This window comes from Bombus vosnesenskii, unplaced genomic scaffold (assembly GCF_011952255.1).
Source record: "Bombus vosnesenskii isolate JDL3184/JDL3185 unplaced genomic scaffold, Bvos_JDL3184-5_v1.1 scf7180000013352, whole genome shotgun sequence".
NCBI lineage: Eukaryota > Metazoa > Arthropoda > Insecta > Hymenoptera > Apidae > Bombus > Bombus vosnesenskii.
Window position 1 is genome coordinate 3,485,229 of NW_022882988.1, and position 27,128 is coordinate 3,512,356.

The following is a 27,128-nucleotide window of genomic DNA, read 5'->3' on the forward strand; positions in this document are numbered from 1 at the left end:
ACCCGCTAGCGCACAACCTCTGATATTCGAGATTCTATCGACTCGAACAGTTCCTGCTATGTGTAGCTGAATTTGACAGCAGAGGATCGCAACGAGTGCGTGTAACTTTTTTCTAATGAGGCAAAGGTCATTTCCGGCCACATGGAAAGCGGAAACGCAGCGCGTGTTCGTCTGTATCCGGTGACTGCATTGACTTCTATGCTACCTCGGTAGCACCGAACCTACGTACGTGCGTAAAAGTTGTTGCCACCTTTGTTTACTTATGTATGCAAAGGTTTTCTTGGAAATTAACGTTATCTTCACTTTTCTTGTTGCACGTACGATCAAGTTGAACGACACGTCTGACTACATTGTCTCATAACAGGTGTATGTTGTGAAACACGATCGGGAACTATGATCGCAGGACATTTTACGTTTCTTCTGAAATTTATGGAATATATATTTTTCTCGCGGTTAAATGCCATATGATTGCCACGAGAACCTATAGACATCCCTGTTTGACAGGATCAAAGGATGAGGATAAAGCAATAGGAGCCTCGTGTGTTCGCCAACCAGTAGATATCGGCCGATTCACGTGGGAAGATAGTCACGTGGGTGAATTTCTCCAAAGGTCTTGGGTCAACCGTTTCGTACAAATCTACGAGTCTTCGCTTCAGTCGCTAACGCGACCACCAGATAATTACAGCTCTTGTGGCATCTGCTTTTGCGTAATATCGTGGATCGAAGTTCTTAATGATATCAAGGTATCTAAATAAATTCATGATTATTACTTCGAGTTACTCGATGCGTTTGTTAGTTGAGGTTACCAACGATTTAAGAGCGAAATGATCGTGAATACTTTCCTGTATTTCCAATAAAGTTCGCCTATAAACGTTACAAAATTGTATACCTTTTATTACATAAATTAATATTACAGTGGTAGCGATTAACGCAATTAGGAAGGATTATGATCGACAAGATCATCAAGACTCGTTGAAATACACGCGAGAGAGACGATACACGGAAATTTGCAACTAATTACTCGCGATCTAGCGATAGGACTGCGGCATAAAGTGAAAGTGATTTCACGCATAGAATGGGAATACGTGACAAATTAACTAGACTGAGATCTATCGATAGGCAACGACCACGCGAATATTATCGTCATAGCCACGGGGTCGATTAAATTTTTAAATAGCAGTAGAGTAAATTTTATTTGTACTGCGTGAAAGAACTTTGATTACGAGAAATATCTGATCGTTGATTCTCTTGAGACTGAAGTATATTTTCCGAGAGATTCCCAATTCGCTTTTTCTTGTCTACTGAATCGACAACGAGTTGCCTATTAAGGAATTTCCGCCATAAAACGCAATGAAAAATTCCTCTGCAATTATCGCGCCAAAAATTATAGTGTATTTTTTCGAGTAGCAATACCAGACAACTGAAAATTGCCCCACCAGCCAGAACTGATAAAAGAGGCGCGATTCCATACAAATTAACAGTAACGTTCCCTTTCTCGAGAGAATCTCCAGTTACCAGAAACGTATTCTTCAATCTGGCCAGTACTCCGTTATCTTTGAATTGTTGTAGACTACAAATATTTAAAACAAGCGTTGGCATAACTTCAAGTAAAATTAATAACGATAAAAGTAAAATAAACATATATATTTACTAATAATTCACCACTCCTGTATATTGACCGTGTTTCTGCAAAACTAGAGCCAAACTGTCGACCCTATCAGCATCGATAAACGAAGTTTCACACGGTATATTGATGGCGTTCTTTATCGCTTCGGTTATGTAGAACCCCACTTTTTCGTTACATACCTATGATAGTTAATTCTAAATTTGAACTATAGTTACTTTAAATTCAAAGCGAGAATTTATGAAAATACAGATGTTCGAAGATAGAGCATTGGACTTGGAGACAAACCTGTAGAAAGCCATCGTGAGCCGTCAAAGGCAAATCTTCCTTGTCCTTTATCAATTTCTTCACCTTCTCGAATAAAGTGCTGTTAGCAGCCTGAAATTGTATCTGCTGTATTACTCGTTCGACATTATTTCTTTATACAACCGTGTGCTACATATCTTACAATTAACATGTCGTAATCCGCACTGTTTCTGAATGTAATTAATTTGTACGACCCATAATTAGCGAACTCTTCCATAGTGGAGAAAGGCAAAGTAACCGTAGAAACTGTCAAAAAACTGGTCAGCGAGGCGGAGTAAGCGGATAGAATGATCAACGACGACAAGAAAATCGATAGGAAAGCCAATCTCATCGAGAACTTGGTTGGAAATTCTGAAAGAGAGAGGTTTCGTGCGAGAATATTCCACTTCGTATCTCTGTGTTGCAATTACCTGACAAGCCTTGCTGACAATAAATCCCCCAAACGTATATGTAATTATCTGCCAGAATTCTCATCACGATACGACCTCTCGTCTTCATGAGAGTCAAAAAGATTGGAGCAGTCACGATCACGAATATTATCATCGACCAGACGTCTGCTTTGAATGTCTGAAAACAGGAATCCATTATCGCGATGTCGACGATTCGTGAAAATCGATGCGCGTCAGAGAAATATATATATAAAAAAAGAAAATAAAATAAACTAGCACCGATTCTCGTGTGGTAATCGCGCGCTAGAAGCGAAAGGATAAAATATTCCGTTAAGAAAGAGAACCTTAAAGTAGGCGGACCATTGTACATATGCGCCATCAGGTTTTTTAAAGTATATTCTATTGCGAGACAAAATTAGCGGCAAGGTAAAGTCAACTACGTCCAGCCTATGATTAGTCATGCTGAACTCTGCGACGCCGAAGTCAGCTCTGTCCGACGCTACTTCGCCTACCACCCCTGTCCAGGTATTATCGTCCTTGTTCAAATCACCATATATCAGCATCGAGCTTGTCACTTCGATCTTGAAATTCATCGATTTACTTAGCTCTTTGATCAATTTGCCGAAGAAGTGCGAAAGAATTCCGTTCTTTATCTCGACGAACGGAGAGTCCTTGAATTCGAATCAATCGTAATTTTCAAACAAAATATAATGATTCTCTGGGGACACTAAATATTCATTCGCGTTTGTCGTAACATTCACCTGGACGATCGATATACGCATCGTTTGCCCAAACATGTTGTTTCTCCTCGCATACAAGGAACTTGTTGTCTTGAGTTTCAGACCTTGTCCAGTTTGCCAGGTAGCCAAGTTGAAGACTCTTGTTTGATTATCGCGTAACGCGTACCACTCTGTTAAGAGCGGCAGATCGTAACAGAGCACCAGCATCTCCGTGTTGAACATCAGATTGAACGGGTTTCCGACAGGATTTTGACAAATGTCTCGCATGGGATTTCCCCGATACGGTAGAAACATCAACAACCAAACGGACGAAGACATATCGATCTGTCTGGTGGCCATCGAAAATTCATCCATGGTCTCTTTTGTAGCAAGAGCGACGACGTACAACGGGCGCGTCAAGTAGCCTTGGAATTTTCTAGCCTCGCGTGACAGTTGAGAAAAGCTTACGATCATGGTCAAGATGCCTCGCTGTGAGAAAGCCCGTAACCATATATAAGCCAAGGACGTTTGATTGAAGTCTGAAACGATAATTATTCGCGCTCGTCTCTTCTTATGAATTAACAAACCGAGGAAGAAAGTATTTTAAGCGAGAGACATAACGGCTCGATATTGACTGCGCATTTCAAGCTAATTAATTCGTGAAACAGTTAAGTCTACCACTTTCACACATACGATTTTCGAGAAGAGTGAACAAGACTTACTGGTATGGCTGTTTGAACACACGATTATGATGCAGGATGTTTTGTAATAATTGTGAACGTCCTTAATTAAGAGAACATATTTGTAAGCGTCATTTATATCCACCGAGAACGCTGAAACGGACAGAAGCAGCAGTATGATGATCGCGTAACGAGTCATTCGTGTCATCTCGCAACAAAAACACCTGGTTAATCCGTTGAATTACCACGGGTCAGCGGTAAAATCCCTTTTAATGACAGTTAAGATACGCGGTCACTTCGTTAATGTTATCCAATGAATCTCCTTTAACATCGATATGTATTCTCACCAACGTGTTTGCAAATTTTAACAACAACAAACTCGATCATATCCTTCTCCTTTTTGCTATTCCCGACCGCTTCTGATGGTAACTAACTGAACTAAAAATGTGGAGAAACCGTAACCGCAGGTCATACTGGGATTTATCGAATTTACAGATCTGAGGATGAGGATAGTATCTCGTTAGGAACGTAATGGCCCACGGTACGCATCAACCGTGCAATCGAACAGATTACGTACAAAGTGCAAAGATTAACGTCGATAAGAACATGTATTTATACACGTGCATTATCGGATTTATCGTATTTTTATCGGAATATGCATGAGATGTGATTTAGTAGAGTTTTTATAATGTGACATTTTGTTCGTTTATAGTTATTCTACTGCTTTTATACTACTTTAAGTTAGAAGAAAATCAAATTGAAGAGAATCACACACTAAATGCTCACATGTTAAAATTGCGTTGAATCTTTGATACACACATATTGACGAATTTACCTTTTGTTAATTGGACGATTGAATTATTGAGAATTTCGGTACCTATTGCAATACATCTCTACGATTAATATAATAAGGGCTAGTGAAACACCACAGAAAAAGATTATTAACACAGATGCCACGCTATAAAATCCAACCGGCTGAAATGTGTTCTTCTTCGTGAAAAACACTTCGTTCTTAAACCGGTTCAGTAGACCAGTGTTCAGAAGTTTCTGCACACTGCAACATTACGATGAATATTTTAGTTACGAACAGAAAGATACATCAAATTCTCTTATTCACAGCTCGTCGACATTTATAACGTATCTATCGATACCAACTAGTAATTCAGGATCGAGGTGTATTGGCTATTTTTCGGAAGGATCAGGGACAAACTATCCACTCGGCCAGTGTCAATGCAGACGATATCGCAAGGAATATGAAAATTCGATATTCCCTGCATTTTTTTACCATAACCGCTGTAGTACACTAATGTAGGATCGTCGCAGATCTGAAAACGTATAAGGTAGTTGCAGAAATTCCACTCGACGTGTTATCAAATCGTGTCCATAGAAGCAACCTTACCCTTTGAAATCCATCTTCTATGGTGATTGGTAGAGTATGTATCGGCCTTAGTTTAGCCATCATGTGTACCGAAACGGGGTCTTTCGATAGCTGAAAAGCAAATTATATTTTTGTATAGCATGATGTCGTTAGAAACCATCTATGTATATATACAATGTTTCGCGTTTTGTTCGTAGTTCGTTCAGAAAACCATACTTTTCTCGTCTGTTGCGTTATGTCGATCGTTCATATTACGCCACATAACGTTTGTGATGTAATGTCTGAACGTACGAGTAAAAGTGAAAGCATATCGTATGAAAATTCTTCGTTATTGGACAAACTTACGGCGAACATATCGTAATCTGCGGAATCTTTATTGAGGATTACATCGTATGTACCATCATTCACAAACTCCTCGATCGAGCGGAAGGGTAGATTATGAACGTAAGCTGTTACATAGGATATCATAGACGCGGAATAAGCGGCGAATATCACTATACCGGTAACAAGTACGGTAAAGTATGCTAACCTTAGCGACGAATACCGTGGAAATTCTGAGAAAATAAATAGTATTAGGTTCTTGATTTTTCATGTAAAAGATAGAAGATCATTGAAGCGATAAAACTCTGAAATCCAATGATTCACCTTCTGTAATGCCTTGCTGGCAGAATATACCCCAAATTCGAATAAATTCATGGTATAATTCCATGGTTAGATCAGTGGATTCTATTCGAGATCTTATAAAAGCCAAAGTAAACTGAGCAATTATAATTGTCATGAGTAGAGATATCCAGAGCGCGAAACTGTATGCCTAAAAATAAGTGTTAACCGTTTCGTAAATATCAAAACTACATAAGTGTAGCTTTATAACATACATACACATATATACATACATACCTTATAATAAGCAAGCCATTTCACCGCTGACATTTCTGGTTGCTTAAAATACAAACAGTCTCTAGTAGTTATAATAGGAACCGTATAATCGACGTAATCAAGCCTAAAATTGGTCATCGAAAAATCGGACAATCCGATATCTACTTCTCCAGAAGCCACTAAACGAAATGCCCCATTCCAACATTTCGTCGTCACATTGAAACTCCCAAACTCGAGTTCCTCGGTCACGATATCGAGAGTGAAATTTAGATACTTTTCAAGCTCGTTGACCGCTCTACTAAAATATCCTTCCAACTTGTCACCTTTTTTCGCGAATATCGAGTTCTGCAGCAGACAAACGAAAATTGTACGTGTTAAAACTCTGATGACTCCACGTGAATCGTTACGCGTGAATGTCTGAATCTTTGCCTTGATGGTGACAGCTCGCAGAACTTTTCCTTTCAGGTCATTTCTCCTCTCGTGCAGAGTCAAGTTGGACAACAAGTCAACAACTGCTGTTGGTGACTTCAATTGTTTCTTTGGATACCACTTGACTAAATCGGAAATGACGGTGTTGTTCCCATCCACGGAATACCATTCACGAAGAACAGGGTCACCGGCACACATTACCAACATTTCAGTGTCGTATAACAAATTAAATGGATTTCCTGGCGGATTGTAACAATAGTTTTCCGCGTGCGTCGCCGTAGGCACGAATATCACAAACCATGCAAAATGGGATATTCTAAAGGATTTCGAATACTTTGAAAATTCAAAAACTGCGTCAGATCCGGATAAAAGAACGATGGCCAACGGTCGGAGGGTATTATTTCTATCTAGCGCGTGAATGTTCTTGAATGTGCTACTTAAAGTTGCAATTTGTTCACGATGAAGAAGACGAGACCATGTGTGTGATAAATATGTTAGTTTCCAAACTAAACAATATAAAAATACGCAAATGTATTGTATTTCTAGTTATCATATTATGAATGAATTTTCTATGCGGAAATATTTGAAAATCATACCATCGAAATTTTTATTCTCGCTAGACGAATGCAACAAAAAGACAGCAGAAGCCGAATAGTAGCTGCGAATCCATTTTATTAAAGGAATGTACAGCGTTTCGTTATTGTACGTTTCAGTTGCCGTTAAATGAAAAAAGATAGAAATAACATTTAAATACATTACAATTTTCATTCCGTTCAAATTGATTGTCTCTTTCCTTCTTTCTAGAACGTCGCGAATAGTGCACGCGTATATCACGCAGAAAGACAATATGTTGTCGAGAACATTCAGAAGACTACGAGAATCGTTAATAACTGAATTCTCGTGAGTAGATGCTAGTAGTTTTATCCAAGGGTGAACATTAAATATTTACGAAACGTTCGTGCAAACTTTTGACGTGAAAAATGCAAGTTTTTAAAAATACGATCACGTTAGCTACGATAGTAATCCATTAAACCATAGGATGTAACAATATTATTGTCAATTATTATAGCGACAATGTAAATGATGATACATGATAGGCTAAATGCGAACAAGGAATAGAAGAGATAATAATATTGTTTTCATATTTGATACATTTAAAAACTTTAATTAATTAATACTAAAAATTATAAAGACCGATTAAAGTATTGAGAGAATATTTATAATGAACAGAATGCTAAATCAATTAATGAAAAATTGTCAACTAAGCAACTTTAAACGATTCAAGTCTTGCTTGTCTATTATATGTAAAGTCCATTTCAATGTGTCATAACATTAGGTAGATGATATATATCGATCTACATTCCATTAGCAAATTACATTTTAACAGGAAGTTTTAGTGATTAATCTCTATTTTCACTCATAAACGAAACGTATACATATGTAGGTAATTTATATAATAGTCGTTATTAATGCATAAATTTCGAATTATTTTCCGTCACATTTTCGTTAACATACAATGAAAAAGAAAAAATAACGGAAATGAAGGAACATTTTTCTAAAATTGAGAAAATCACTAGGGAAAGCCATGAAACTAGAAACTAGAAATACTCTTTGCTAGAAACTAACATAAAAATTGCGGAAGAATAAATTATTAGAATATATTTATTATCTTTACTATCACAGTTTATTATCTGAATAATAGAATATTTTCATAATTCTTTTCATAATTATTCACAATGTGTGTCCATAGAGCTTGCTCTATATGTATGTCAATCAGCCATTTCAATTATAAATTGGTTAAATATTAAATAAATTTTAAAAAATTAAAAAATGTCAAAGTATTCCGAGTCATCTGATGCAATAATAGGGAAGTAATGATATAAACTGAATCGTAAAAGTCGTGAATCATCGTTTCTACGCCTGTCACGTGATTGTCAAATCTTGCTTCTCATTCAAAAATGGCGCCGTTCAAATTTCAACAAAAATTCATTATTGATTCGTACTGGTAAGTTTTATAAACACGATATTACCTGTGCTTAACAATAGATGATCGAAGTACGGAAGGGCAGAGTTATTCAATTATATTGTTAAAATGTAATTATAAAATCGTAAAATAAAAAACTACTGAGTTATCGGAAACGCCATTTTGTGAAATTGATCGAACTCTGCACAGGAAGTTTAACAGGCGCACGTATATAAGCGTCGTAATTCGTAATAGAATCATCTGGACATTGGAAATACGACAGTGAAGCTTGACAAGAAAACTTGTGTATCGTGTAAAATAAATAGTTTTTGTGGATTTTTACGAATACATATTCACATTTTATTCCCAATTGTGCAATATAGATAAATATCCAATAATGTATAAAGTATATTTGCAAAATAACGACTCTTCTGTCAAAGCAATTCGAAAGTTCAATTCAGTCCATTTCTATCAGAAAATTCAGTTTGGTTCAGGAATTCAGAATATTCGGTCTAATCGTCTGCATAATTATTGTGACGCTCGGCCTGATCGCCAGCTTAATTTTAAAGAGTTTTGCCAAAAAATCATATCAATATTCCCGGAATTATCTGATAAAGAGTTCACCGTTTTTTGGAAAGGTAATTATTATATATAAATATAATTACGTCATTTTATTTATTCTTCATAAATTCAGTAATAAAATCGTTCATTTTTTTATTTTAATTCTCAAATAATTCTAAGTGAAAACTTTCACTAAACAGGCATAATGCAATTTAAATCATAAACAATGATCATATGTATGTACATATTACAGATGCTGATGGTGATCAAATCTTAATATCATCTGATGAAGAATTACAAATCGCTGAGGAAGAAATGAGGCAGCCTAAGAAAATATATATCAAACCTTTTTCATCTGAGCAAAAAGCATCAAGTCCTGAGAAAGAAAAAACAGTACATTTTGGTGTATATTGTGATGGTTGTGATAATGACATAACTGGATTTAGATACAAATGTATTCAATGTGAAGATTATGATTTATGTGCACAATGTGAGACAACACAGATACATTCACATCATTATATGATCCGCATGCCACAACCATTAGAATCGCATCATACTAGAGTTTTGTTTCACCATTTGAGAAAAATTCTGAAAAAGAATGGTGTGCATTTTAATAAAAAACATACTTCTGATGAAAATAAATCCCAAAGTAATCATTGTAACATTTATCCTTGGTTGGGAATTTATGCACCATATTTAAATAGTTTTATTGATACACTATTAGAAGCACATACTGTTGATCCAGAATCTTGTAAGGTAATACTACACTAAAAAAATTCAAAGCTGATAAAATTTACAAAAATAATATAAATTTGTTCTGATTCTAATTGTTCATATATTTCACAGAGTCACAAACCTGAAGAAAGAAAAGAATCTAAAGATGATACATGTATGGATGAAAATAATTCCAGAAAATTTCCTGGTGAAGGAAGGAAGTTACTTGATAATGCAAAGGATGATAAAGAATCAGTGTCAGATGTTGCATCAACAGCAAGTCAAGATAGTGCTACTACAAAGGTAGCAGCAGATGAATGGACTTTTATAGATAAAAATGACACTACTGAAGTTAATCAAACATCTTCAGCTTCATCCAATATGAATGGAATTGGTACGAAACAGGTAAAATATTATAAACAATTGAAACTAATGTAAGTTGTATTATGGTAAGGTTTTCATGTTTAAAAATTATATTTGTGTTATTACTATAAGACTTGTTCCTCTTCAACGGCACCATCATTAGCATCACAGGGATCTTCAGCTGAAACACTTTACCCTGAATTACCAAGAGAAACAAATTATCAAGAAATATATCATGAAAATCCAACAGTTAATGAAGCTGTTAAAACTATGATAAAGATGGGATTCTCAAATCAAAGTGGATTATTGACTTATTTGTTGGGTGTTGAAGATGGTAATATTGATAACGTCTTAGAGATATTGCAACCTACAAATAAATGAATATGAAGTTTGACATTTAATGAAATTTATCATTATATCACTATAGCTTATGACATATAGTTCATATATATATGGTACATATTTTTTCTGTTGCAAAATAAAAATAGAATGTAGTATTATGTAATGTATACTATTGTTACAGATATTACATTCCTCCCTACTTAATGTATTCATGTTAATAAAGTAGCATGTAAAGATGATCAAACATGAATTTTTATTGTAGTCAAAAATATTAGACTAAAATGTTATTAATTAAATAAAAACCATAAACATATATATATGTATATATATATGTGTGTGTGTGTGTATATGTATAAAAAAAAAATACGAAGTAATTAATCAATTTCTGAATAACAACATTTATTTGTATATAACGTGATTTTAATATAATGGTTTACAAAGTGTCCAAAGCGTGAATGGATTTTTATTGGATAGTAATTCCAATTCTTTTTGTCCTTGAGGACTAACATTTCTGATCCATTTTCGATCTTTATAATATTTTAGGATAGTGTCTAATTCTTCTACTGAATACTCGTCGACGCAAATGGGAAGAAAGGGATCTAAATGTTCAAACCCTTTTTTACCAAGTAAATATGTTGGATAATCAGAATCTCTTTTATCCTGTAAATAAAAAATATAAAATATCCATTATAGTTTTTGATAATAGTAGTTTTGTTTTAAACCATATTACACAAATTGTTGCATACTCTGTTTGCTCTTTTATCTACTGTTAATACTGCAGCACCATTACACCAATTGTAGTCTACGCTACTTAAAAATGCAGATGTTATTGATATCTTATCAGGTGGTACATATACACGATTTTCATCACATACATGTGTAATGTCAGATGTAAGAGCGTTAAAACCATCTATAACAACTAATGTTTTACATTTTCCTGCTGTGCTAGCTATTTTGAGCTCATCCACCAAAGCATTAATAACACCACAAGCAAATTTAGTTCTCTGTATCCCAAATTCAATAAGATTAGAAAGTGAATCTCCAGGTTTCGTAACTTCTCTTTGGGACCATGTATATTCCTTAGTGGTCTTCAACTATAAATTAATTACTTGAATTCTATATAATAAAAATAGGTCTCACTTGTTACTTACATCAAGCTGTGATAATGACACATTGTTTAACTGTTTTATATACTTTAACCATTTTGTTGCTGATTCAGGTAAGTCTAGTTTATCTGATTCCAGAGGAGATGCAGTAGTGTCCCTAGCATATCGAAACCAATTTCGAACTAAAAATGTGAAAGTAAATTTATGAGTGTATATTTTAAAAATAATGTACTATTCAATATAATTCATATCATACCCCATGGTAAGTGAAGTACAAAAAAACATTTTGTAAGACCATAATGAACCAAATGTAGTAATATTGTTGTTTTTCCTGCTCCACTTTTACCATCTAATAGGTAGTGAAAATACAGTTGCATATAGTTACATCATAAATTCTTCTTAGTTACTGTTAAGTTACAGTTAACTGAATAAATATCATAAACCACACATAATTGTCAAATTCAAAAGGATACAAAGAACATATTTATTTATAGGCTTTGTATAATCAGTTTGTTCCAAGTATGATATCACTTCAACTGCAGGTTGCCTAACTAAAATACCAAATTCTCTGAAAATTTGTACTTGCTTTTTTAATTCAATTGACATGTCTGCCATTAATGATGTTGTAATATCTGAAGGAACCGTATAAATACGATTTAAACAACTTGCATCGTGTTCTGCAGGGTTAGATTCCGAAATACGAAACGATGAAAGATTTGTCTGATCCGCTACATCTTTCGTAGCAGCTGATATTATTGTTCGTCGACTACTTCTAATGCACATTCCACTAAATAAAGAATCTAACAATATAAAAAGAAACAATGATTAAGAATTACATTAAGTGATATGAATGTTTACAATAAATATGTAGAAAAAGCATATATATATATATATATATATATATATATATATAATTTATTTCTATATAAATTAAATTATAATTTACAAATAGATAAACATACAAGTACGGGACAACATGTTATTTACAGTATTTTAGCTAATGATAACTCTTTTTTCATAAATAATTATAAATTTTGATGTACGTATTCACTGCAAAGTAGTACAAACGCAAGTAGCCATATTTACTACTGCAATGTTCGAAAATCTGCTGATACTGGGTTCAATAGATTGTTCAAAATATTCCTATGGAAATTAGTTGTATGAAGTCACATATAATAATTTTATATATTAGATAATTATTTTTATATAAAACTTATTTTTTATTAAATTAAAATATTATTTATGAAGAAACAATTAATAATATTTTTTGTCATTTCTAAATAGTTAATTCTAGGGACATGTAAAACTTACTGAAAGTATTAAATTATGCTACGAGCTGTTGTGTAGCAATAACTCTAATAATTTCTATAAAGTAAATATATACATAATAAAGTAAAAATGAATTTAGAATTATTAGGTAAATATTTAGCAAAATCTACTTTCAAATTTAATAATGTATCTTCCTTAATATATATAATTTCTCTTTTACAGAATCATTTGGTCAAAATTATCCAGAGGTAAAATATTTTTATAAAAATAACATACATTTTTTAATTCTAAGTCTTACAGATATAATGTTTATAATCATTAGGAGTTTGATGGCACATTAGATTGTATATCATTAGCAGTCACTTGTACATTTAATAAAAGGGGAACTCTTCTCGCTGTTGGGTGTAATGATGGTAGAATTGTTATTTGGGATTTTTTAACACGTGGTGTTGCTAAAATTATTAGTGCACATGTACATCCTGTATGTTCATTGAGGTAAGTAACCTGAAATAATTTATTATGAATTATTTTAATTATCTTATAACACTGTCTTTGTTAATTAGCTGGTCTAGGAATGGTCATAAATTATTAAGTGCATCTACAGATAATAATGTTTGTATATGGGATGTCTTATCTGGAGAATGTGATCAAAAATATAGATTTCCTTCTCCAATATTAAAAGTTCAATTTCATCCAAGAAATCTTAATAAATTTTTAGTGTGTCCAATGAGACATGCAGCAGTAATGGTTGATGTTGAGGGTACACATAGAGTTATTCCTCTTGATGATGATGTATGCAATAAAATTAGTACTACTACTAATCAGTATTTTTAATATTGATTTTTAATATTCATTTATTTTAGAGTGATTTGAACATAGTAGCATCTTTTGATCGTCGAGGAGATTATGTGTACACTGGAAATGCTCGTGGTAGAATTCTAGTTCTTGATGTGGAATCCTTAACTGTGAAAGCTTCTTATAAAATATCACAAGGCACAGCTAGTAATACAGCTGTAAAGAGCATTGAATTTGCTAGACGTGGTTCTTGTTTCTTAGTAAATACATCAGATAGAGTAATTCGTGTATATGATAGTACTGAAGTACTAGCTTGTGGAAAAGATGGTGAACCAGAACCAATACAAAAATTGCAAGATCTTGTAAACAAAACTATGTGGAAAAAGTGTTGTTTTTCTGGAGATGGGGAATATGTTTGTGCTGGATCTGCAAGACAACATGCTTTATATGTATGGGAAAAAAGTATTGGAAATTTAGTAAAAATTTTACATGGAACTAAAGGAGAATTATTACTTGATGTTGTTGTAAGTATTATAAATCTCTAGTACATCAGTATTATAAATCTAACTTCTAATCTGAACCTTCACAAAATTATAATGTTATAAAAATTTATAATAATGCAGTGGCATCCAGTGAGACCAATTATTGCTTCCATATCATCTGGTGTTGTTTCTATTTGGGCGCAGAATCAAGTTGAAAATTGGTCTGCATTTGCCCCAGATTTTAAAGAACTAGATGAAAATGTTGAATATGAAGAAAGAGAAAGTGAATTCGATTTGAGTGATGAAGATAAATCTGTGGTGCAAGGCGAAGAGGCTCAAGATGAGGAGATAGAAGTAGATGTTGCATCTATAGATAGAGTGGCTGCTTTTTGCAGTTCTGATGAAGAAATGGAAGATATTGGTTCGCTGCAGTTTTTACCAATATCACCAGATGTAGAAGATTCAGAAGATACTCAAACGACATTGCACGAGCCACCTATGAAGAAACATCGTTCTCATGATATTCACTTACAAGGTGCACCAGTAGATGGTAAGACCTTTCATGCATGCTAATTTAATTGATAACAGGTTTATATAATTTATCATTATTTTTCAGAAACTCACCCATTATTAAATAAAGGAAAAGATAAACCAACAACCAAGAAAGGAAGACCAAGATTGGAACACAGAAAAGGAAAATAAATTCGAATATTTGAATTTGTAAAAAGTATCTTGTAATGTACATAATTAACTAAAAATACTTCATGTATATTGTTAACTGCGATAATATTCTATAGCCATAATGTATGTTATAAAATGTATTACTTCCTATGGAATGTATCTTATACCTTTTAGCCTTATGTGTTTTTATATTGAAAATCTGTCTTAAGATTTTAAAGATCTATTATATATGTTGAAATAAATGAAGATAATTTTCAATTTTTGTACGTATTTACTAAATAAGGAATTTAATGTAATATATATGTTTTAATGTCTTTAAGAGCTGTTTGTATCCCAGCTAAACAATTTTAGCAGTTCTTGTTACAATTTAACCATATAGAATAATTGCGTGCCTTATACCTTATACGATACTTATATACAATACATATGTACTCTGATATCAATACTACCAATTTTAAGAAAAGTAAAAGTTGAAATGCAGTTAACCTATATTTTACTGCTGAATTATTTAAAAAACAAATTAACTGATCGATAAATGGCTTATCTTATCTTGTGTAGCGATTTTTGAAAGCGCAATTAAAATTGCGTAGTATTTGGATTAACTTCTAACTTTAAGTATATCAAATTTCGTTTACAATGTTAATTTCGAGGTTATCAGAACAAGTTTATAAAAAGTTATTTCATGTGCAGAATAAAACAAAAAGAGGTGCACAATCTGCTAGAGATGTACTTATAAGTGGCGGAATTATTATTATTAGTGGGATCGTTATTGTTTGGTTATCTGTGTTCCTTTACACAGCATTTTATTATGCCTATGTACCGAGCATCTCATACGTACGGCCAGTACATCTGCAATTCAAGTGAGCTTCACTTCTCACTTGTACGTTAATGGAAAAAAAGAATTATATCTTGAAGCATATTATTTTTTGTTCTTTGAAACATTATGTTATATGCATTCTACTGTTACAGTTTGATTACATAGTTCTTCCGTGTTACAGATCATGTAACGAAGAAAAAGGGATTTGTAGTTTTCCATCAGCATATGTACAATTAACAAATAAGCAGCAGCTTTTAATGGTTGGCCAGCCATATAAAGTCAATTTACATCTAGAAATGCCAGAGTCACCAGCCAATAAAGAACTTGGTAATTTCTAAGTCTCAATGGAAATTAAAAATAATATCTAACAAATATTATTTTTAAATAGGTATGTTCATGGTTTGTGCTCAATTACGCAGCAGAGATGGTTTCCTCCTAGAACATGCATGTAGATCTACCATGTTACATTACCGTAGCACATTATTGCATGCACTTACAACACTTACATTTTCACCTATGATGATTTTTGGCACTACAGAGGAAAAACAAAATGTAGTTCTTGAATTATTTGATAATTTCGAAGAAAACCAAAATCATCCAGTTACAATTATTTATATCGAAATACAATCAAGACATATTGAATTTTACTCTGCAAGTATTACGATAAATGCACACTTATCGGGTCTACGCTATTTAATGTTTCATTGGCCGATTCTATCTGGTATTGTTGGCATCGGTACAAATTTGTTTTTCATAGCACTTGTATGTACCCTTTGCTATCTTCATTTTACCATTTATGAAGACTCTGGAGATGATGGTTTCAATTATGAAGAAGGTAAAAAGGTTGAAGAAAAACAAGAATATAACAAAGAATTAAACACAGAAGAAGAAAGAGAACATAAAGCTACAAATGATCGTAAGTTACTTCTTGAGTTATATTCTTTTGATAAATTAAATATAACTGAACTGACTTATTTTTTAAAGAATCATCAGATTCGTCATCATCAGAAGATATTGCTGCATCTTATATAGTACCACATCTTATTAAGTCTGGAGAAGAATCTCATCCCTCTCGTATTGAATTAATGAAATAATCTACATTCCATAATGTAAATTATATGACAATATTATATGTGTACGAACGTAGCTTATAAGTGTAAGCGAAAAAAATATATGTACATTATAAAAATATTTATTTTTCTGTACTTAAATATTTTATTTACTTCTATTGTAATTGAAGTATATTAAAAGGTTTATGATATTTTTTATGTATTGTAATGTCATCTGATGTCATTTTATTAGTGGTATGAGAATATTGCAGCCTTGGATCTGGTTGAGTCTGACAGGGATTTAAAAAAAAATTCGCGACCAAACTTCAATCTATAATTTCGGCTATATGTAGTCTTCTGATTGCAGAACATATTTGCGATACATATCGAAATAATGAATTTTTACTTTGCTGTTATGCTTGAGGTCAGAATTTCGAGAGATCGATTATTGTTTTTCATAGACAAATTAAAACTTGGTAAAATAGTTTTTACCATCTTATGCTGTACTTTCTACCTGTCGATAAATGAAAATAATATTTGAATGTGTCAATTATAAGTAATTTGTAGTTTAAACTACAAAATCTTTTTATTTGAAGTATAGACATATTTATTTACATTATTTGCATTACATATTTCAAACTTGAAATCTCCTTCGCGGCTTAGTTAACAGCGCCATCTTGTGAAATAAAATGAAATCGTAGACATTTTAAAGTTTTGCGCTTTCCGTTACAATTTTGAAGCTTTTGAAAATTCTCCAATGAACGCTGCAATGTTTTTCTCCATCATGTTTGAGAAATTCCTGAATAATAAGCGGAATGTAGTAAGGTGCGTACAACGTTATATTAACTTCATAAAAACTTGCTAGGAACAAAACAGAAGAAGTTTCCGATATTTCATACTTAAGCAATATTACGAAAATGTGTTTAAATGTTTCGATTATGTACAGGTTGTCAAATTTTAATTCTTTCACTTTATTGTTTCACAAACTATTTAAAGCAACGCCAATAAATTATTAGGATTTCTTTATTCTTATCCATTCAGGGATATGTGATAAATGAAAACATCGATGATCAAGGTAACCTTCTCGAATACATAAGGAATATTTTCTGGATATCTAGCGAAAGATGACTTTAAATTGCTGTAAGTAATTTTAAATGACCTTCACAGACAAACACATCGTAAGACAACGAATTTGTCTCGAAACAGTATAGACTCTCCTAGGATAAGATATCTGATAGGAAAGGATCATCTTAAGTACTTGGAGATAACCATATTTAGATGTGATTTACGTCCATCGGAAGAGGGCTATTTTGAAATAGTATAAGTTCCATTTGAAGTATCTTTTCGAATAACGAATATACATGTATTTTGTAATATGTGTATTGTAATCATCGTAAAGATTAAAATGGTACACCCCGTATATGGTGTGACTTGGCATGCTAAAAGGAAAAAAGTGACGTTGAACGAAAGAAATCTTACGCGTGTAAGTGTTGGTAAGTAAAGAGACGAAAGGGTTGGATGCATTTTATGCATTTGTAAAGGCGTAAGCGGCGTACACACGATGCATAAATACTAAGGAACCGGTTTTCTACGTCATCAAGACTTCGCGCAATACGATGGGTTAAGAAAAAGAGCTTAAGGGAGCAGCATGAATTTGTGGGGTCGTCTTATGTTTCTCTTAACTCGTTACTCGAGATTCAGACAGGTGTGCGAGATTCTCGTTTGCTTCTTTGTCTTTATCTCCGTTCGTTCCGTTAGTTCTTCTTTCTTTAAGGACTTTCGATTTACTTTAAACTGCATTTTGCAGGTTATGAAGGTTACTCCTCGTCATTATTTAGTTGAAGTTAATCGAATTTATCTTACAAGCATAACAGAGGCATGTAGATGTATTTTTATTTAGTTTTTTACTAGGCATTACGATGAATCGATACACTTCAGTAGGCATTACATGTTTGTAATACATACAAAATTAGGTCCTCTAATAATTGTAAGCAGTAATTAAAATAATTTCTACTAATTCAATTTGTCAACAATGGAAGTTTGACTTAAATGCAAATTCGATTATTTGGACGAACCATAGTGTAGTTTTTCCTTTGCAAATGAAGTATTGACGAAAATGTTGACGCTTACTTCGTATTTGTCACTAACCGTTCAGATGGTATGTCCAGAAATGATTTTAGAGGATTTTCCAATTGGCGGGGAATTTTCTTTATAAAATATGTAAAAATTCAATTTTTATCGTTGATTTAATTTGTTTGATGATCTTTGAATATGTAGATAGATACTCTATTCTATATCCATGTTGAGCTACAGATCAATGCAGTGTAGAAATATCATTAACGTTATAAAAATGTTCATTGCAGTTGTATTCCATGTACCAAAATTTTATTGAATGTCGTGTATTGTTCGCGTCGACATTTATGATACTTTTATTTATCTTTCGAAAGCCGCCAGAAGCTGTTCGTTGTGCTTGCGATTTTTTTTATTATAAAAATGTCCATTACACACACACACGCACACGCACACACGCACGCACGCACGCACGCACGCACACAGAGCTATTTGTACTTAATAAATTAAATATTGCAATAACGCTCAGTTTATTGAATTTTCAAAACATGGAAAGCAGTGATTACATGCACAAGCATTCAATGTTATCGAGCGCGCTGACGTTTTCCATTAATATGTGCGACATGTATGCAGCGGAATTACAAATTTTATAATTTACTCAACGTGTACCGTGAAAAGGGCATTGCGAAATCGCGTGATTTTCGATAACTCGTTCGTCCGTTTTGATAACTCATGTGTCATACTAACGCTATCGAGTATACTTGATTTTCGAATAGGACCTCATTAGCTCAAAGAAATAATGACCAGTCCTTCACTTTTTACAAAACCTTTACTCTACAACGCTTCGCAAATTTAAATCAAGCGCATGATTGAAGATGCGAGAATGAAATTTTGTGTTATTCATATTTTCTTGATGAAAGATTTCGAAGAAAATTTATTGTGTTTACCTAATCAGTCCATGTGACAAAACGTTTAAATCTCGATACAATGAAACAGTGTTTCCTTTAACGGGAGCTCGATGAAAAGACATAGTTTTCTTCACGTTGGTGATAGTTCGATTTTCTTACAGGCAGGTCGCAGGATTGCAGCACAGGCCATGGACATTCGAGCAACACGCCGTAAAACAATTCATCGACGTACTCGCAGTTAGGTACTTTGATAAAATTCTACAAAGAACCATCGATACAATAAGGTATAGTTTCAGAGAAATTTATTATACTTCTTGCCTTATCGTTCGCTTTTCTGCCCCTCGTCTCTTTTTCTGCTCATTTTCTTTTATCAATAGGTTTTAACTCGGAGGTTATTAATTCATGCCGGTGAAACATTTCAATGTGGCTGAAATAATTAGCAATCATTAATTTTATTGTTCGCGTTTTAATTACGGTGGATGCGGCGAAAGTTATGTCAAAACCGTGGGCTTTTGATTTTAGGGGTGTTATACTCGTTGCTCGAGAAAACAGGAATATTAAAGACTATTATCATTTTTATCCCCGGTATAGATATATAACTTTGAAATGATTTTGCAATTAACTCACGCATCGAAAGTGTTCATACGTATTGTCATATTTTTCTCTCGCTTGCCCTCTTTCTCTGACAGACTTTCCCATGGAAACGTTGTTGAACATTTCGAAGTCAAAATTTTAATTCGTGGACAATGCTAGATTTCATAATGAACTAATCGATAAACGACATTCGAGCCATTGTTGTTCTTTGTTTATTCGCGTCGGAAATATCGAATTTCCACCGAAAGGACGATACCAATGAATATACTTAATCACGTTCGCGATCAATACAAAATTTACAATAAACGTATCCGTATGAAAAGAGCAATTTATTGTGTTCGTGTAATATCGCTTGAAAATGGAAATGCAAGTTTTTTTACAATGATCGAGCGAATCTTGCTTTTGCAAATTACGTTCCGTAACAAAACACATCGGTTTTTGAGTTAATGAAATGATCGAATGTTTTCGAAGTCGTTGGTTAAGCTCGCGATACAAAAATATCTCAATTTGAAAGCTAGTTGCTTTTCATAGAATTTGAAACCTTAGTAATTTTAGTTCTACGGAGTTGAGCCGATATTTATACTCGTGCAAAATCTTTCTATAAATATCGTTAAAACTGGCACATTGTAAAACATTGTAACAAAGCGTTGATATTTTATAATGTATTAAACATGTATATTTTCAGATATACTGACATAAATGTGTATCATGTATATCTCCATGTATGTGTATATTTGTGTAAATGTGAGAGATTACTTGGAATGTTTCGCAGAGAGTTAATTATGGTTCTTGAATCTTAGGCCTTCTGAAGTTTCTTGGATCTCGTTATTAATATCCCCTTTAAGCTTTACGAATTAGAGGTAATTCATATCAAGCCTTATGAGATTGTATGCAATCTAGAAATCTTTTGTTTTCCTCACAAACTAGGTATTTATCGTTGCTCAAAGGCAATTCTCTGTGCTGAATATTTCGAAACGACTTTAGTGCGAACAATTTCTCTGTGCATACTAACTAGTATTCAAGAACGATGGTTTCTCGGAGCTGGTAAACGTGTTTCCGATCGTTTCTGCGTAAACGTGGAAAAGCACCGCAACCTACAGGAAGCTAGCCAAAAGAATACGAAGTAAAAGAGCACGGCCAAATTCCGTTCGAAGTTGCGAATTGTTTCTTGCTCGGATCGCTTCCCGGTAAATTACTCGGTTTGGCAATGGAGGCAGCAGGTTTTTCGATAAAATAAAAGAGGCGATCCGAAAACCATCTCCAGCGTCACGCGATTCGAAGGACGCCAGCCAGATGGAATTTTGCTGCATACACGGCCGTGCCGAATTATCGAACGTGCATCGTAATGCGTTCTCGGTTACAACGTAACAGCTTTGATATGCAAATCTTTGCTTGAATGCGGTTAAAGTTACTCGCACGTACAGCGAGAATTTTTTTCTCCCTCGATGATTCACAATCGCCGTGAAAGGCGATTAAAACGCTATGGCGTTCATCAAGGGATACGTCTAACTGACACGATTTCCCAACCGACACGATTAACTCGATGTTCGTATAATTTCAAAGTTATTCAGGACAGAAGTACTCTTCTCCTCGGCTAAGGAGCGAATTCCCCATCGGTTTTACATAACATCGGCATTCGTATCGAGAAACCTAATGAATCTCGTTCAAAATGCTACACATTTCCATCTGATAACGAATATCTCTAAACGATTAATAATTATCAGCACGCGTAGCGTTATCTCTTGCGATCGTTCACTTCGTTCTTCTAATCAGCTCACTTAAGAGCGTGCAGCTGAGTCCACACGGTGGTCGCTGCAGTTAGGCTGTGCTCGAGTATACACGCGCCGATTCAGAGTATCTCGCGTTTCACTTGCATTACATCGATTCTGTAGCAATTTATTCCGTAGCTATATAATCGCGAATCGCGACTATCCGCGCGGTTTTCGCGCGATCGTTGGCCGTGTTTCGTTGTGTGCACAGCAACGCGCCACGAAAGATAAGTAAATCCACATTCCGGTCGAGGACTCCGTACCGTTCCTAAGGCTCGTTCATACCGGTTCCAGTTCCAGTTCTAAGAAATTCGAAATAAAACTGGCCGATAACTCTATGCGCTATTCGCGTCTCCGATCGAGCGTTGCCTGCCAGCCAATAAACTCGATAAACGTCCATCCTGGGGAACAGCTTCGCTCGACCGCGACAATTTATCTCCGTAGCCGTTGGTAATGAGGTTGTGATGGCGCGGTTCCCGACATCCTCGTGTTCACTCTGAACAAATGCGTGACACCGGGGTCGCGATCCACCGCCACGGACCACGCAACTTTCTGCAGTTACGAACTGTAATTTCCCGACCATGTTGTATGTATGTAATACGATCGTTGGTTCTAGTTAAGTCTCTAAGCGGAGCAGTATCCATTGAGTTTCCGCGTTCGTATGAATCGGACGTTCGAGCGATGTATTTGACCTTGTAATAAAGCGAAAGGCCAACGTCATGGATAACGATAAGAGATCGATGTTTAAATCAACGGCCGCGAAACGATCGCACGTTACGTTTGGATATTTACGTGGTTGCGTTTCCCTCGGTATAGTGAAACGTTATCGGAATACGACTGTGACTTTGGCGGCTCGTTTTATAGACTCGTGTCTGTTAGGAAAAAACAACCCGACGAGATAGCAAAATATTTTAAGAGCATAAAAATGGATCGTGGTTCGATCGAATCTTGTCTCCCCTTCTAACGTATCTCTGGCGATTTTTGGATAAAACAGCCCTGCCTGGAAGTATCCCTGTTATCGGATAACCGTGTTCATTTATCATCGCTTCGAAATCGAATTTCGGTATTCTTCGAATCCAATATCGTTGTAACTTAATTACCCGACACTGGCTAATCGAGGAAATTCGAACTCACATTTAAATGCAGCTCGCTACCAGGTTCGGCTAACGTCGAAGAAATGCGGAGTTAATTTTTTGCTAGATCGATATCGAAGCGGCTGGTCAAGTTAACGTTGGCTGACTAATTGCTTAACACATTTCGTCCCGCTACGTTTTTTGCATGGCCTTCCTTCCATTCGTATCGCGCGTTCCATCGATGCGTCGTCAAACATGTGGCGTTAAGAGCGCATATTATTTGTTTATATTCTCGACTTGTTTATTATGCACACTAATTTGTTTATGTATGTTGTCTTCGTTAAAGCTAGCGTCTTACCTTATCATCGATGTTGATTCAGGTCGTTAAACAGCGACATTATTGCAGCAAGTGTTAATTAACAATAACCAGTATTAGTTTTAATAAGCGTCAGTTTGTCCAATGTGTTTTAGTTATAAGATCGCCTTCGGAAGCTGTCCTTTTAAAGCCTGTTAACGTTCTGTTAAGGACCTCATTAAAGATCCTCAAAATTGACGTCGCGTCACTAATTGCGGCTTAGCTAGTGTCTCAGCCTGGCTAGCTTCAAGTTTCCTCGTAATGACCGATCGGAAGTTATTTACCGAATAAAATCTACAATCGATCGTATCGTGTTTCCAGACATCGTGCTACGTCGCCAAAGTTATAATCAAAGATATTAACTCGACGTGTTTCGCGCTGCAAGCCGAATGCTACAGGTTAATAATCGCCAGTAACTAGATCACAATGCGTTTACACAGATTTCTGTAAGACGGCAAACGAATTCATGTCATTCCGCGCGAGAAACGATTAAGTGTCTATGCATGGAATCACCCCAGGCATCCACCGCTCTAACTCTGTTCAATTACTTAACGACGCGGTGTCTTAACCCACTAATATTAGTGATTAACTGACGATAAGCAGCGACAGGTGACTCTTGTTCTGGCCGATAATTTTCTACCATTCGATCGATCACGTATCGGACAAAGATTGGTTTATTCTTGTTCGAAAGTTCTATTCGACGAGGTGTTGGAACGAACACGCCGATTTAAGCGTCGTTAATCGTAACAAGATTGCACGTAAACGCGAATAGCCGGTTACCAGAAGTAGCTTGATCGTTGGAAGATTGAAATGCCCCGTCTGTCGGATCATCGGCCGCAACGAGGGTCAGGTGATTTTGTCGTGCAACGAACAATCTCGCCTGCCAAGTATCGGTAAAATGTGTTCGCATTGCTCTCTCGCATTGCACGCTCGCATTGCTCACTCGCGGTCCATAAACTGGCCACGTCCAGTTAACAAGCTCGTCTCTTTTTTCTCCCGAAGTGTCTACGACGAAAGCGACGAGCAGCAAGGAAGACCAGTGGCATTATGAGCTACTATCACGTAGAAATCTACGAGTAATTCGATCGAAGAAACAGCGTAACTCGCGCCAACGTGCATCGTTATCTCATAAAATCTGTTATGTTGGAGCAAGAGTTCGCGATTGAGACACCATCGTCGAAAAGCTTTTTGCCAGCCATTTTCCGAGCGAGCGAACCCGATCGAATCGGAAGATAGAAGTGTCGGGAGAGGATAGAGAGAGAGAAAGAGAGAAAGAGAGAAAGAGAGAAAGAGAGAAAGAGAAAGAGACAGGGGTCGCGTTAAACACGACGTTGAAACGCTCGTCCGAAGAATATTGCGTTGCGACAAAAATGTCAAACGCATTGGCGCAAGAAAAATCGATAAATCGGAGTGCTTCCGGACGTGGAAACGAGATTAAAAATACTTTCGCGTATTGTGAGCCGCGTTCAGCCGGGAAGCTGTGCAGCGGTAGTTCTTTCGAGGAAGCGCGTTTTAAAACGGCACGAAAAGAGAAAGGACGGTAGAAAACGAGAACAACGATCAACGGGCGTTTCGGTTGGAATATCTTCTTGGAAACATCGCTTGGATGCGTGAAAAGGGCGTCCAAGAGAACACCTGGGCCGAATGTTCTCCTATCAACGCCCTCGGTGTTAAAGTGGCGCCGAGAACAATCCGTCTTGAGTCTCGAATCTCGAGCTGCATGCTGTGTTCCCGCCCTTTCTTCCTTTTGCACATTCGTATGCAAAAACACGCGGAATGTTTTTCCTTGGAGATTGTCCGCCGGCCGCTATGCATCTTCTCCCTCTTCTGCGAGGCAACACCCGTGACAGGAAACGAGAGGGAATACAGAAAAAGCCAGAAAGAGCAAAAAGAGTCGCGTCACTCGTAAAAGTCGCTCGTCATCGTGATCTCGGTCGGGCAGTGTTTTCTGACTCTGCGCATGGTAGCCGTCAGGATCGTTCGAGTTGAACCAGCATCGACAACGTACAAGTTGATAGGCACTGGCGCGTAAGCGTGGCCCCGGATTCCTGAACCGGTCTTGGAGCAACCACGGGAGAGCCACCATCTTATGGCAGTCGGTTTCTGTCCCTCCACCCATCTAGAAACTCGTTCCCCCCTATCGTGCCTCTACTTGAAGCCACACGACAGGTGCCAGCGGCGTACGCAGACCCAAAGAACGGCCTCCTTTTATATTTATAGTCCTCGCGAACTGTACGATCGAACGTGTGTTTTCGCCCATTAAATTAGGCGAAACAATACGGTAGGGGCAAAATCTAAAAAATGTCGAGGCAAACCATAGAGAAAGGCACTAGAAATGATCTCGGAACCTGTTTCTGTTTAGATCGCTGGTGGCTGATGTTGCTTATTGGTTCAACGCCAGTGGTTCTTACCTTAACTCGATTCCTCAAAGTTCTGGTTAAATGCGATTGTTTACGTTGGCACGCCAACTCCGTATAAGCGAACGGAATGCCATGAACACGACTGGCTGGTGTTCAGATCGGGATACAGCGAAACCGAGGAACTTGGGTGTAAAATATATTCGATAACCAGGTTTGAACAATGCGAGTGCGGCTTACGAAATTAGGTAAAACATGGTGGTCCGATTTGGATCTGAAAGGAGAAACCGAGGCAGAAAAAGCCCCTTCGTCCTGCTTCGCGATCGCAAAACCAGTTTCTTGGCAAACTGGTGCGCGATTGGACGCAACGTTTGCTTGTTGGCCGCATTGCGATGATTCCCGATACTTTTGGTCCCTCGTGAATGTTCGCTTCATTATCTACATTGAATACGAACGAAGGAATGCGTGTCGTGTGACCGTGAGACCTAAGTAGGCTCCGATGGTAGGCTGCCATTCGTAATATCAGATGGAACAATCAGAGGACCATGGAAAGAAAAAGTATCGTGACTCTGGTTTGCAGGGACCAGTTTGGATCAGTGGTTCTTGAACTATCTGAAGACTTTATCGACCAAAGATTTCGATCTGTTGAATGGTACCAAGTTAGATGAGATTCTATTACGAGCGACGAGCAGAACGATATCAGGTCGAAGATCATTCAAGATGGTAGAAATTGGCGCGTTTCCGAAACCTGGATTACACGAATCGTCTTGTAATTTGAAAACTTTCGAATTGCAGTCATATACAGGGTGGTTGGTAACTGGCGGTACACGCGGAAAGGTGGTGATTCTACGCGAAAAAAGAAGTCGAAAATATAGAATAAAAAATTTTTCGTTTGAGGCTTTGTTTTCGAGAAAATCGACTTTGAATTTTCGCTCGGTACGCGTGCACTTTATCACGTCCCGCTATAACGGATCTCACTGTAGATCGTTGTCTCGATGGAAAAATTAAAAAAAAAAAAAAATTAAAAAAGAATTTTTATTCTATATTTTCGACTTCTTTTTTCGCGTAGAATCACCCCCTTTCCGCTTGTACCACCAGTTACCAGCCACCCTGTATATGTAGATATAGCCAGATGGTACCTTACCATTGTAGCGAATCTTAATTTCGAATTGGAAGTAGGTTCGATCAGACTTCTGCTTACTTCGTTCCAACCTGAAATTGTCTTACGTTCTAAAGGACTTGAAAGTCTGGCGAAGCGAATCTGGTACAATATAAAACTTGAACGCCAAGGCGATGTAATAACAGACATCTAATAAAGACGAAGTATAGCAAATAAAGTGCATATTTCATGATAGTCTACGTTATTTTGAGATCGCGTTTAAATTAATTACACAAGATCCTCAACAAGAGAAGAGATTAAAGATTATACAAGGTACCGGTTCTCAGACCTTAGAAC

General features: G+C 35.9%; 6 protein-coding genes across 7 annotated transcripts; 3 read left to right on the forward strand and 3 right to left on the reverse strand.

Moving 5' to 3' along the window:
- Nucleotides 1-895: 895 nt before the first annotated feature.
- LOC117236958 (glutamate receptor ionotropic, delta-2-like) lies at nucleotides 896-4,480 on the reverse strand. The gene is made up of 8 exons (XM_033500431.1): nucleotides 3,761-4,480; nucleotides 3,081-3,577; nucleotides 2,664-2,990; nucleotides 2,341-2,497; nucleotides 2,073-2,281; nucleotides 1,913-2,002; nucleotides 1,652-1,806; nucleotides 896-1,570 (listed from the first exon to the last, which is right to left on the reverse strand). Exons 1-8 carry the CDS (start codon nucleotides 3,924-3,926, stop codon nucleotides 1,192-1,194), a joined length of 1,980 nt encoding a protein of 659 aa, XP_033356322.1. The 5' UTR covers nucleotides 3,927-4,480; the 3' UTR covers nucleotides 896-1,191.
- A 96-nt stretch (nucleotides 4,481-4,576) lies between these two features.
- LOC117236962 (glutamate receptor 1-like) lies at nucleotides 4,577-7,533 on the reverse strand. The gene is made up of 8 exons (XM_033500436.1): nucleotides 6,998-7,533; nucleotides 6,402-6,907; nucleotides 5,994-6,317; nucleotides 5,742-5,907; nucleotides 5,442-5,650; nucleotides 5,118-5,207; nucleotides 4,874-5,043; nucleotides 4,577-4,772 (listed from the first exon to the last, which is right to left on the reverse strand). Exons 1-8 carry the CDS (start codon nucleotides 7,167-7,169, stop codon nucleotides 4,577-4,579), a joined length of 1,833 nt encoding a protein of 610 aa, XP_033356327.1. The 5' UTR covers nucleotides 7,170-7,533.
- Nucleotides 7,534-8,340: 807 nt separating this feature from the next.
- Nucleotides 8,341-10,591, forward strand: LOC117236960 (sequestosome-1-like). The gene is made up of 4 exons (XM_033500434.1): nucleotides 8,341-9,002; nucleotides 9,179-9,684; nucleotides 9,775-10,047; nucleotides 10,138-10,591. Exons 1-4 carry the CDS (start codon nucleotides 8,762-8,764, stop codon nucleotides 10,384-10,386), a joined length of 1,269 nt encoding a protein of 422 aa, XP_033356325.1. The 5' UTR covers nucleotides 8,341-8,761; the 3' UTR covers nucleotides 10,387-10,591.
- A 136-nt stretch (nucleotides 10,592-10,727) lies between these two features.
- Nucleotides 10,728-12,556, reverse strand: LOC117236865 (28S ribosomal protein S29, mitochondrial). Its single transcript, XM_033500228.1, has 7 exons — nucleotides 12,495-12,556; nucleotides 12,416-12,451; nucleotides 11,927-12,253; nucleotides 11,710-11,802; nucleotides 11,499-11,635; nucleotides 11,094-11,441; nucleotides 10,728-11,007 (listed from the first exon to the last, which is right to left on the reverse strand). The coding sequence occupies exons 2-7, from the start codon at nucleotides 12,429-12,431 to the stop codon at nucleotides 10,768-10,770; spliced, it is 1,161 nt and encodes a 386-aa protein (XP_033356119.1). The 5' UTR covers nucleotides 12,432-12,451; nucleotides 12,495-12,556; the 3' UTR covers nucleotides 10,728-10,767.
- A 232-nt stretch (nucleotides 12,557-12,788) lies between these two features.
- On the forward strand, nucleotides 12,789-14,851 carry LOC117236817 (retinoblastoma-binding protein 5 homolog). Its single transcript, XM_033500116.1, has 7 exons — nucleotides 12,789-12,870; nucleotides 12,945-12,970; nucleotides 13,045-13,217; nucleotides 13,286-13,514; nucleotides 13,586-14,041; nucleotides 14,141-14,549; nucleotides 14,616-14,851. The coding sequence occupies exons 1-7, from the start codon at nucleotides 12,852-12,854 to the stop codon at nucleotides 14,699-14,701; spliced, it is 1,398 nt and encodes a 465-aa protein (XP_033356007.1). The 5' UTR covers nucleotides 12,789-12,851; the 3' UTR covers nucleotides 14,702-14,851.
- A 254-nt stretch (nucleotides 14,852-15,105) lies between these two features.
- LOC117236818 (seipin) lies at nucleotides 15,106-16,765 on the forward strand. Of its 2 annotated transcripts, XM_033500118.1 has the most exons (4): nucleotides 15,317-15,540; nucleotides 15,679-15,824; nucleotides 15,886-16,413; nucleotides 16,482-16,765. In XM_033500118.1, exons 1-4 carry the CDS (start codon nucleotides 15,317-15,319, stop codon nucleotides 16,589-16,591), a joined length of 1,008 nt encoding a protein of 335 aa, XP_033356009.1. In that variant the 3' UTR covers nucleotides 16,592-16,765. The 2 variants fall into 2 exon arrangements, with proteins under 2 accessions (XP_033356008.1, XP_033356009.1); XM_033500117.1 differs by having other exon boundaries at nucleotides 15,106-15,540; nucleotides 15,886-16,765.
- The last annotated feature ends 10,363 nt before the right edge of the window (nucleotides 16,766-27,128 follow it).